The 13,089-nt window shown below is 44.1% G+C and overlaps 1 protein-coding gene across 7 annotated transcripts in view; it reads left to right on the forward strand.

Annotated features, from left to right (window-relative positions):
- Window positions 1-13,089, forward strand: part of srcin1a (SRC kinase signaling inhibitor 1a) — a 616,941-nt gene that overhangs the window by 193,345 nt on the left and 410,507 nt on the right. For all 7 annotated transcript variants that reach the window (XM_073071787.1, XM_073071788.1, XM_073071783.1 and 4 more), the window contains exon 3: window positions 298-372. In XM_073071787.1, the coding sequence (XP_072927888.1) occupies window positions 298-372 (75 nt within the window). The remainder of the gene's footprint in view (window positions 1-297; window positions 373-13,089) is intronic.

The raw sequence follows: 13,089 nt of genomic DNA on the forward strand, positions 1-13,089 counted from the left end.
GTTGAGGTGGGAAGGATGTGGAAGGCAGAGGAACAGATTGGGCTAAACAATGTTGGTGTATGGGGTTGTCGATTGGTTCTCATGGAACACGCATCCCCAAACCAGTTCTGTCAAATCTGTCCAGTTAAGCAGTACAGCAGAGAGGTGGGCAAATAAACTGGAGCAAAGATTTCCCCAGCCTCCCCTTAATGTCACCACTAATTCTGTCATTTTTGGACACCTTCATACTCATATTTTCTGCTTTGAGTGCATGTTTTTGGATATATTAAATTTCATACCTTTTTCTGTCTTCCATAGATCTCTCCATGACTCCTATGAAACATGGATCATACAACTACAAAACCACCTATAACCATCCACCTGTTACACAAGGTATTTCTCAACCTGGAGGGGAAGCCACTCCACTACATTCTCTCGCTCTTCCTTTCTCTCTTTATTACTTCATACATTTCGACAGGGGAAGCTTGGAAGGGATGGAAACAGTTTTTATCGAGCAGCTCCATTGATGTGCCCGGCGAGTTACTACGGCAACCACCTTCAATGCCAACTTCGGGAAATATTCCCTTGATGCTTCTAAGTTTTGGGATGGTGAAGGGTGTCTGCAGGAGAATTGAAGAATGATGACAGGGGTGTGGGAGGGTGGAAGTATCTCCTCAGCCTCTGGAAATCCGAGGGTTTTGTGAGGTGTCAATGTTCAATTGGGAGAATTTGCAGGATTAGGAGAGGGGACAGGAATAGCTGGGGAAGAGTAGGATCTGATTTAACGTTGCAATGTGTCCTGAAGCTCTTCATGAAGAAAACCTGATACCACACCACCGCAGCAAGTATTAGAACAAATTATCATAATCTTAATCAGAGTCACACACACACAAAATACTGGAGAATTCATCAGGTCAGGCAGCATCTATGGACAGGAATTAAAAAGTCAACGTTTCAGGCCAAGACCTTTTGTCAGGACTGGAAAGGAAGGGGGAGGAAGCCAGAATAAGAGGGGAAGAAGTACAAACTGGCAGGTGATCAAATTGAATTCTGGAATTTGGGGGTGCAGCAACTGAAGACGCAGCCTCCAGCGGTGTACAAATGAGGCAAAAGTCAAGTTGAACTGAACCTCAGGAAAGCATTTATCAATCATGTTTTCTCTGAGCAAGAAAACTTAGATTATCCAAGAGCAGCCCAACAAAATGGGACAACACAATAGCGTAGCAGTTAATGTTAATGCGGTGTTAGTGTACAGGCGACCTGGGTTCAATTCCTGCTGCTGCCTGTAAGGAGTTTGTACGTTCTCCCATGACCACGTGTGTTTCCTCAGACGTACCGGTTGGTAGGTTAATTGGACGGCACTGGCTCATTGGGCCACAAGGGCCTGTTACCGTGCTGCTTCTCTAAATAAATAAAACCAAAACATTGGAGGAACTCAGCAGATCAGGTAGCATCCATGGAGGGAAATGAACAGTCAACCTTTTGGGCTGGAAAGGACTGGAAAGAGAGAGGGCAAAAGCCAAAATTTAAAAAAGTAAGAGAGGAGTACAAGCTGGCAGGTGATAGGTGAGTCCAGGTGAGAGGGGGAAGGTGGGAAGAAGGGGCAGGGGTAAAAGGGAATGATGTGAGAAGCTGGGAGATGATAGGTGGAAGAAGCAGAGAACTGAAGAACACAGAACATAACACATAGAACATTCCAGCACAGTAAAGGCTCTCTCGCCCACAATGCTGTGCCGACCTTTTAACCTACTCCAAGATCAGTCTAACCCTTACCATCTACATAGCCCTCGATTTTTCCGTCATCCATGTGCCTATCTGAGAGTCTCATAAGAGTCCATAATGTATGTGCCTCTACCACCGCCCCTGATAGTGTGGTCCACACTCTCTGACATTCCCCTATACTTTCCTCCAATCACCTTAAATTTATGCCTTCTTATATTAGCTATTTCCACCCAGAGAACAAGTCTCTGCTGTCCACTTGATCTGTTTCTTCTCATCTTGTACACTTCTGTCACACTACCCAGAAGACAAAGCACTTCTGTAGAAAAATTTCCCAGTAACAATCATGGTCAATAGATGGAAGAACATGTTTGTCCATGTCATATGACACAGCACCCAAGTCACCCCTTACCCTCCTTTGCTCCAAAGAGAAAAGCCCTACTCGCTCAACCTATCCTCATAGGACATGCTCTCTTCTAATCCAGGCAGCATCCTAGTAAATCTCCTCTGCACTATCTCTAAAGCTTCCACATCCTTCCTATAATGAGGCGACAAGAACTGAACTCCAAGTGTTGTCTAACCAGAATTTTATAGAGATGTAACATTAACTCGCAGCTCTTGAACTCAAAAAGAAGGAAGCTGCTTTCTCCAACATTTAGTGTTTGTTGCTCCAGAATTCCAGGTTCTGCATTCCCTCTTGTGTTATTGAAGAACTTGGATTTGCTGTTTCCTTTTTTACACACACACACACACACACACACACACACACACACACACACACACACACACACACACACACACACACACACACACACACACACACACACACACACACACACACACACACACACACACACACACACACACACACACACACACACACAGTTCAGAGTCCAACAGCTGTAGGTACTGACTTTAATATTAAGATAGGATGTATGGCAGGATCATATTATCTTCAGACTCATTACCTTGGTCAGTCCTTTTTTGGAATTGTTAATGGTATCAGTGTATTATTGTCATATGTACCAAGATACAGTAAAAAGTTGGTCTTGCAAACTGTTCAAACAGATCAAATCATTACACAGTGCGTTGAGGTAAAACAAAATGAAACAACTACAATGCAGAATAAAGTGTAACACCTACAGAGAAAGTGCAGTGCAGGTAAGTGATTAAGTGCAAGATCATTACGAGGTTGATTGTGAGATCAAAAGTCCATCTTTTCGTACAAGACGAATGATAACGTCTGGTGGTACATGCTTCCAGGCTTCTGTACCTTCTGCTCAGTGGGAGAGGGGAGAAAAGAAAATGTCCAGAGTGGGTAGGGTCTTTTGCTTTACTGACGGAGCAAGAAGTACAGACGAGTCCATGGAGGGGTTGCTGGTTCCTGTGATGTATCCACAACTTGCTGCAGCTTCTTGCAGTACATCCAGATGGAATATTTTCTATGGTGCACTGATAAAAATTGGTAAGGGTTACGGGCACTTTACAAATTTCTTTAGCCTCCTGTGGAAACAAAGTTGTTGGTGACCTTTCTTGGCTGTGTCACGAATGTGGTTGGACCAGGATGGGCAGTTTGAGACGTTCACAACAAGAACAACGTTCAAAGCTTTGTATTACACATGAAATGCTTGTTTTCACACGTCTTCTGGATAGGAAACAGGGGAAGGAAGGTAGGTTAAACATTGAAATCCTGCTAAAATTCTTCAATAAGCACACTATTATTTACCAACATTTTGATTTGTACTGATACGCTTCTGCTTTTCTCTTGTCTGATCTTTCACAGAACATAGCACAGTACGAGCCCTTTGGCGCATGATGTTGTGCTGATATTTTAACCTACTATAACTTGCATTGCTCTTGAACCAGTTTAATCATGCAAGAAACAACACACACAAAATGCTGGTGGAACACAGCAGGCCAGGCAGCATCTATAGGAGAAGCGCTGTCGACGTTTCAGGCCGAAACCCTTCGTCAGGACTAACAAAACAGCCCGAAACGTTGACAGTGCTTCTCCTATAGATGCTGCCTGGCCTGCTGTGTTCCACCAGCATTTTGTGCGTGTGGTTGTTTGAATTTCCAGCATCTGCAGATTTCCTCGTGTTTAATCGTGCAAGATTGAGTTTAAGTCCAGCACACCTTAGGAGTATTTACCGGGATGTTGCCTGGATTAAGGAACGTGTCTAATGAGGAAAGGTTGAGCAAGCTAGGGCTCTTCTCCTTGGAGCAAGGGATGATGAGAGGTGACTCAATGGAAGTGTATATGATGATCAAGTAGACAGCCAGCACCTTTTTCCAGGGCAGATTTAGCCAGAGTGTTGGGTACATGGAACGTGTTGCTAGCGATAGTGGTAGAGGCAGATACATCAGGGATAGTTAATTCTTAGACAGGCATATGAATGACAGAAAAATAGAGGGCTATGGGGGAGGGAAGGATTAGATTGATCTTAGAATAGGTTAAAATGACGGCACAACATTGTGGGCTGAAGGGTCTGTACTGTATGTTGGTGCAAGGTAATATTTCACTCTGCATCAAAGCATCAGCCTATTTCTCGACACCAGAAAATTTAATCTCAGAGCAGATAAGGAGTTTCAATTGTCTATCTGCATTTTGAGAATGCAATTTGTAAAATGCAATCTGTGCATCAATAAGAGGAGGAGAGCCTGACACGGTGTCACTTCAATGTAAGGGCTTCCTGGCTTCTCTTCTCAGAAAGGAGACCAAAGGGAATTAGATATTGAATTCTCAGTTTTATTGCTGCTGACTCATAAATTCATATAAATACACTCAGTGACCTGTTAATTAGATACCTTCTGTACCTAAAAGTGGCCACTGAGTGTATGTTTGTGGTCTTCTGCTGCTGTGGCCCATCCATTTCAAGGTTTGACATGTTGTGCATTCAGAGACACTCTTCTGCACACCACTGTTGTAACACATGATTATCTGAGTTACTGTCGCCTTTCTGTCAGTTTGAACCAGTCCCAACATTCTCCTCTGACCTCTCTCATTGACAAGGTATGTTTACCCACAGAACAGCCGATCACTGGATATTTTCTGTTTTTTGCACCATTCTCTGTAAACTCTGGAGATTGCTGTATGTGAAAACCCCAGGAGATCAGCAGTTTCTGAGATACTCAAACCACCCCATCTGGCACCAACAAACATTCCAAGATCAAGATCACATTTCTTCCCCATTCTGATGTTTGGTCTGAACAACTGAACCTCTTGACCATGTCTGCATGCTTTTATGCATTGAGTTGTTGCCACATAATTGGCTGATTAGATATTTGCATTAATGAGGTGTACAGGTGTACATAATAAAGTGGTGAGTGTAGAAAACAGAGCATAGAACATTACAATACAGAACAGGCCCTTTGGCCCACAAGTTGTGCTAGCCCTTTAACCTACTCTAAGATCAATGTAACCATTCTCTTGTACATAGCCCTCCATTGTCTTTCGTCCTTGTGCCTATCTAAGAAATGTCCCCTAATGTATCTGCCTCTACCACCTGGCAGCACATTCCATGCACCTGCCACTCTCTGTGTAAAAAAATCTACCTCTGACATCTCCTTATACTTCCCTTCAAACAACTTAAAGTTATGTCCCCTCGCATTAGCCATTTCTGCTGTGGCAAAAAGTCTCTGGCTGTCCACTCTATCTGTGCTTCTTATCACCTTGTATACCTTTATCAAGTCACCTCTCATCCTCCTTTGCTCCAAAGAGAAAACCCCTAGCTCACTCAACCTCTCCTCATGAGAGGTTACAATATTAACCTCTAATATTAACAATATTAGAGAGGTTACATGCTCTCTAATCCAGGCAGCATCCTGGTAAATCTCCTCTGCATCCTCTCTAATGCTTCTACATCCTTCCCATAATGAGATGACTAGAAATGAACACAATACTCCATGTTTGTGATCTGCTTTGCCTTTTTCTCATAAGCAGCTTTCTAGAGCCATTTGTGACATACCAAATCTCCTCAAACTGCTAATGAAAGATAGCTGCTGACATGCTTTCTTCGTAGTTATATCAACATATCAGAGCCAGGATAGATCTGCAGGGATGTCAACACCCAGGAACTTGAACATCCACTCTTCCCTGCCACCTGTCCCACGCTCCACCCTCGCCATTCCCAACATCCTTTGCTCCCACCAGATTTGTAAACTCGCTCTCTGCTCCACGTTGACAAACACAGTAACGTGCAAAGGTCTTCGGCACCCTAGCTACGTATATATGCAGTATTTGCCTAAGACTTTTGCACAGTACTGTATCTCACTCCTGTATGCCTCCTTGTCATCATCTGAGATTCTGCCATTTCATTTTGAAGGTGTCCTTGATGGTGGGGAAGCTAGTGGCCATGATGAAGTTGGGTGAGTCTACAACCCTGTACAGATTTTTGTTGGTCCTGTGCATTGGCAGCTCCACACCAGATGGTGATGAATCTAGTCAGAGTGCCGCTGGTGTGCCTTTCCTTAATTGCATCAATATGTTGGGCCCAGGATAGATCCACAGAAATCTTAACCCAAAGGAACTTGAAATTGCTCGTCCTTTCCACTGCAGAACCCTTGATGAGGACTGGAGTGTATGTAATAATTGCAGGATCTGCTGTTGTTGTTGGATCACTAAATTTTGGTCCAAGCAGGGGAGAACACCATTGCTGATCTTCATATTGAATTGACTTTATTTCTTACATCCTTCACATACATGAGGAGTAAAAATCTTTACGTTACGTCTCCGTCTGAATGTGCAATGTTCAAATTATAGTCATTTGTAATAAATACTATGTATAGTAAGATATACAACAGGACAGGACATAGCAAAAGGATTTGAGTACAGGAGCAGGGAGGTTCTACTGCAGTTGTACAAGGCCTTGGTGAGACCGCACCTAGAGTATTGTGTGCAGTTTTGGTCCCCTAATCTGAGGAAAGACATTCTTGCCATAGAGGGAGTACAAAGAAGGTTCACCAGATTGATTCCTGGGATGGCAGGACTTTCATATGAAGAAAGACTGGATCGACTAGGCTTATACTCACTGGAATTTAGAAGATTGAGGGGGGATCTTATTGAAACATATAAAATTCTAAAGGGATTGGACAGGCTAGATGCAGGAAGATTGTTTCCGATGTTGGGGGAGTCCAGAACGAGGGGTCACAGTTTAAGGATAAAGGGGAAGCCTTTTAGGACCGAGATGAGGAAAAACTTCTTCACACAGAGAGTGGTGAATCTGTGGAATTCTCTGCCACAGGAAACAGTTGAGGCTGATTCATTAGCTATACTTAAGAGGAAGTTAGATATGGCCCTTGTGGCTACAGGGATCGGGGGTATGGAGAGAAAGCAGGTACAGGGTTCTGAGTTGGATGATCAGCCATGATCATACTGAATGGCAGTGCAGGTTCGAAGGGCCGAATGGCCTACTCCTGCACCTAGTTTCTATGTTTCTATGACAGTCAATGTAGCTTAGAAATAGAATTGTATCAGCGTGAGTTCATCAGTCTGATGGCCTGGTGGAAGAAGCTGTCCCGGAGCCTGTTGGACTTGGCTTTTATGCTGCGGTACCATTTCCCGGATGGAAGCAGCTGGAACAGTTTGTGGTTGGGGTTCTTTTTTACGCAGCTTATTATTGCTTGGGGTACATTACCCAAGAGGGCAGCTCAATGACGTGACCTGCAAGAGTGTTGTAGTGAGACTGTCAGCTTCATCCTGGGCAACACACACAAAGTGCTGGAGGAATTCAACAGGCCAGGCAGCATCAATGGAAAAGAGTAAGCAGTCGACATTTAGGGCTGAGACGTTGGCTGTTTACTGTTTTCCCTAGACGCTGCCTGACCTGCTGAGCTCCTCCAGCATTTTGAGTCTGTTGCTTTGGATCTCCAGCATCTGCAGATTTTCTTGTGTTTGATCTTCATCCTAGTTTTGAAGCCACTATCATCAGACAGCACGGTATTGGTATTATGGCACATGCACCAAGATACAGAGAAAAACATCCCTTGCATTCCGTTTATACAAATCAAATGATTATGTAGTGTATTGAGACAGAACAAGGTAAAACAATAACAATGCAGAATAAAATGTAACTATAAAGGGCGAGATGAGAAATAATGGTCATTGGTTGAGGGTGTGTGGTGAACTACATATACCTGTCTGGACTGCTCCTGTGGCTCCTCCCACAGACCCCTGTATAAAGGCGATTGAGGCCTGAGCCCGGCCTCATTCTCCAGGATGTAGTGTTGTTCATTCTTCCAGTCAATAAAAGCCGATATCTCGCTTCTTACGTCTCAGAGTGAGTTATTGATGGTGCATCAGGGTGAAAGGAGAAATATTTAAGGGGAACCTGAGGGGAAACTTCTTCACTGAAAGGTTGATGAGAGTGTGGAATGAGCTGCCAGCAGAAATGGTGGTTGCTGGTTTGGTTTTAATATTGAAGAGAAATTTGGATAGCTACATGGAGGTCTTTTAAGAGACTTTTGGATAGGCACATGGAGCTTAGTAAAATAGAGGGCTATAAGTAAGCCTAGTAATTTCTAAGGTAGGGACATATTCGGCACAACTTTGTGGGCCGAAGGGCCTGTATTGTGCTGTTGGTTTTCTGTGTTTCTATGTTTCCAAGGGCTTAAACAGATTGGACGAATGGGCAAAGAAGTGACAGATGGAATATAGTGTAAGGGAAGTATATGGTCATGCACTTTGGTAGAAGAAGTAATGGCATAGACCATTTTCTAAACGGAGTAAGTTCAAAAATCAGAGGTGCAAAAGGACTTAGATTCCCTAAAGGTTAACTTGCAGCTTGAGTCAGTGGTAAGGGAGGCAAATGCAATGTTAGCATTCATTTTGAGACGATTAGAATGTAAGAGCAAGAATATAATGCTGAGGTTGTATAAGACATTGGTTAGGCCACACTTGGAGTATTGTGAGCAATTTTGGGCCCCTTATGTAAGAAAAGGTCTGCTGGCATTGCGAGGGTCCAGAGGAGGTTCATGAAAATGATTCTGAGAATGAAAGGGTTAATGTATGAAGAATGTTTAATAGCCCTGGGCTTGTACTTAGAGTTTAGAGGAATGAGGGGGATGTCATTGAATCCTATTGAAAGGCCTAGGTAGGGTGATGTGAAGAGGATGTTTACTGTAGTGGGTGCGTTTAGGAGCAGAGGGCACAACCTCAGTGGAGAGTCGTCCATTTAGAAAAGAAATGAGGAGGAATGTTTATAGCCAGTGGGTGAGTCTGCCATGGACAGCTGTGGAGACAATGTCATTGTGTATATTTAAAGTGAAGCTTGATAGGTTCTTGATTAGTCAGGGCAGCAAAGGTTATAGGGAGAAGGTAAGAGAATGGGGTTGAGAGGGATAATAAATCAGCCTTGATGGAATGGTGCAGCAGACTCGACGGGCCGAATGGCCTAGTCAGCTCCATGTCTTATAGTCTTATGGGACATGAGAAATTTCTGTAGTGTCCTGAGGAAGTAGAGGGGTGTTGGTGAGCTTTCTTGGCTGAGGCATCAACATGTTTAGGCCAGGACAGGCTACTGGTGACACACTGCTAGAAACCTGAAGCTCTCATTCGTCTCATGTGCAAGATGGCGTGGCAGTGATCTCCTTCCTGATGCAACATTGTGATCCAAACCAAGGACAGCTGTGTGTTTCTCCTGAATCAAAGATTGTCTGCAGAACCAGCTGTATTTTCTTGTGTGTCTATTGTGCTTAGAGACCATCTCCCAGGAATTGACTGTACATTATTGCAATGTAGCAGAACCAAAATCACTCCACCTACCTTAGAATGTTGATGTTATTTTTAGTAAGCCCTTCACTCTGTGAAACCCTCACTAAGTATTGAGGTCAGGAGGTATCATTTTGCAAAATAACACACTTTTGTTCATTCAGATATTTTTGTCAAGCTTATGGAGAATTGTAAAGGCATCTCAGTACCTTCTCAAAGTCTGCCTCAGGAAGGACGAGTCCCGAGGGAGAAGTAATGGTGATAAGATAGGGCGGGGGGGGGGGGGGGGGGGGATAATTAACATGCTGCCTTCAAGTCCCTGCCTGACTGGAGTGTTAAATACAGATGATAACTATTCACATAAGGTGATCTTGCTGTACACAGTGTTTACATTATCATAAGTATTAATGCATCAAATCTCAACAAACCCTCAACTGCCACATTCTCAGAAGCAGATTCAATTTACTGCTTTGACACAAAGCAAAGTCAGGAGAATGGGATTTAATGCAGCCTCTTAAAGAACCGGCAGAGATTGTTCTTCGCCCTGAGCTGTTAAATATTCATGGTCTGATAGTGACATTGCAAAGGCAAGTGCATGAATAAGAATCATCGAGTTACATCAGGGAACAGGTCCCTCGGCCCACTGTCCATCAGCCACCTGCAGAATCATAGAACTCTACGCACAGAAACTGGCCTTTCAGCCCATCCAGTCCATGCTAATCTATTTTCTACTATCACCTACATCGAGACCATAGCCCTCCAGACCCCTCCCATCCATGTTCATTCACTCGTTTTGTGCTGTGTCTATGACGTGGGCAATCATGGTCTTTCCATAACCTCGATTATTCTTGGTGAATTTTTCCACAGAATAATTTTGCCATTGCCTTCTGGGCAGCATCTTTACAAGATGGGTGACCCCAACCATTATCAATACTCTTCAGAGATTGTCTGCCTGGTGTCAGTGGTCACATAACCAGGACTTGTGATCTGCACCGGCTGCTCATACGACCATCCACCACCTGCTCCCATGGTTTCACGTGACCCTGATCGAAACCTTGGTAGAAACGTACTGTATCTCCACACCGCCACCCACCAATCATGTGGCTCTCCAAATATCTCTTAAATGTTGAAACTAAATGCTCATCCAACGACTGCCACTGCCAGCTGGTTCACACTCTCATCACCCTTTGAGTGAAGAAGTTCCCCCTTATTTTCCCCTGAAACATTTCATGTTTCACCCTTTTAACCCATTTCTAATAATCCTACATTATTGCGATTTTTCATTCTCCCAACATTCCTATCACTTCCCTGGATTCTTCCACTCACTGACACAACTGGAACACTTTACAGTGACCAGTTAGCCTGCCAATATTGAGAAGAACACTTGGAACAAAGGTCTGTAGGAGGATTGGGGGAGTGGATTATCAATGCTCTGTGTTTGAAAATTCGAGCTCCTGTCAATTGATCTGCATTCCAGTCACTTATACTCAATCCACCATGAATCATCTCAAGCCATTTGATATTCTTCCTCTTGCCTGTCTTCTCTGCTTCCAGAGAGGTGTAGATTGGAAGAGACTCTGAGCTGACTCTGGGGCTGTGGCCTGCCGTTATCAGCACTTAGCTCCAAGCTTATCTGACCCCATGACTGTGACCTGCAGTCATCCGGACTTTCCTCAGTGCTGAACTGGCCCCAGGGCTGTGGCCTGCAGTTATCGGCACTCGCTTCAGTGCTGAAGTCGCTCCGTGACTGTGGCCTGCAATCATCAGCATTCACTTTGGTGCAGTACTGGCCTCTTGGCTGTAGCCTGCAGTCATCCCAACTCGCCTCAGCACTGAACTGGCCCTGTAGCTATTGGCACTCACCTGGCACTGAAATGGCCCCGTGGCTGTGGGCTGCGGCCATCGGGCTTCTGGACCAGCTGCAGTACTGCACTGGCTCTGTGGTTATGAATTTACTTTTGGTATCTCTGCGGTTCATGTCTGGTGTGTTATTTGTTTATTTTTGTATTGTTTGCACAATTTGTTCTTTTTTCCACTCATTGGATCTTTGGTGTGTGGGGTTATTTTTGTGATTTCTATTGTGCTTCTTTGTTTTGTGGCTGCCTGCGAGGAGATGACTCTCAAGTTTGTATATGGTGTCCCATATTTTGATAATAAACGTACTTTGAACTTTGAGAACATGCAAACCAACCTCCGTCTGCAGCTTGTATAATCAAGCACCTCTCCCACTTTGTCACTTTCTCATCTCCCCACTCCCATCGAGCTCAAGATCATCTTCTGTCCCCCTATTTTTAGACACTTGAACGGACTTCTCAAGCAGTAAATGTTGAATATTTTATCTCCCAATCTACCTTGTCATAGCCCTTACACTTTATTCATGTACCAACACTGCACATTCTCTGTAACTGTAACACTCCATTCTGCATTTTGCTCCCTCAAAGCTGGACGGGTTAGTAGGATTGATGCAGTTTGTCATGGGTACCTGCTGCTTACCATTGGGAGGATTTGCAGAGCTTCTCGGGAGTAATGGACCTCAAACAGTTTGCTTTGGAAAGGTTGGCAAAGAAACATGGCTGCCCAGAAGTTACGCTTGTTTTAACCTTTGTTGTATCCGCATCTCACTGTCACAAAGAACATGGAGCACAGAATAGAACAGGCCCTTTGGCCTATGATGTTGTGTTGACCTTTTAACCTGCTCTTATGATCAACCTAACCTTTGCCTCCCACATAGCCCTTCGCTTTTCTTTCACCCATGCGCTTAAGTTTTTAAATGCCCCCAATATATCAGCCCCTACCACCCCGGTGGGGCATTCCACGCACCCTCCACTCTGTGTAAAAAATGTCCCTATGACATCCCTGCCTCCATACTTTCCTCCAATCACCTTAAAGTTATAATCATCATTACGTACCATATTGTCTGACATTGGCGATCATGGTCTATGACCCGGTATTAGCCATTTATACCCGGGGAAAAGTCTCTGGTTTTCCACTCAATCAATGCTTCTTTTAATCTTCTACACCTCTATTAAGTCGCCTCTCTTACCTCATTCCATACTTAAATGCAGTGAGCTAATACAAAAGGAAAAAAGATTAACAGAATGCAGAATGTAGTCCTGATGCAGGGGTATTGACCCAAAACATCACTAATTCCCTTTCCTTCCACCAGTCTCCAGATTCCATCATCTGCACTTGTGAACTGTAACATTCACTCTTTACTTGTTTCCATAGATGCTGCCTGACCTGCTGAATCTCTCCAGGATCAGCAGAATCTCTCATGTCTCTTGATAAGTATAAGGAAGTCTGCAGATGCTGGAAATTCAGAGCAACACACACAAAATGCTGGAGAAACTCAGCAGGTCAGGCAACATCTCTGGAATAAATAAACAGTCAACATTTCAGGCTGAGACCCTTCATCAGGACTGGAAAGGATGGGGGAAGATTCGACAATAAAAAGGTGGGGGGGAGGGGAAGAAGGTTAACTAAAAGGTGATAGGAGAGGAGAGTGGACCATAGGAGAAAGGGAAGGAGGAGGTGACTCAGGGGGAAGTAATAGGCAGGTGAGAAGGGGTAAGAGGCCAGAGTGGGGAATGGAGGAAGGGCAGGGAGGAGGGAGATGGAAATTTGTTCACCAGAAGGAGAAATCGATATTCATGCCATCAGGTTGGAGGCTACCCAGATGGAAC

This window comes from Hemitrygon akajei, chromosome 18 (assembly GCF_048418815.1).
Source record: "Hemitrygon akajei chromosome 18, sHemAka1.3, whole genome shotgun sequence".
In the NCBI taxonomy this organism is placed as follows: domain Eukaryota; kingdom Metazoa; phylum Chordata; class Chondrichthyes; order Myliobatiformes; family Dasyatidae; genus Hemitrygon; species Hemitrygon akajei.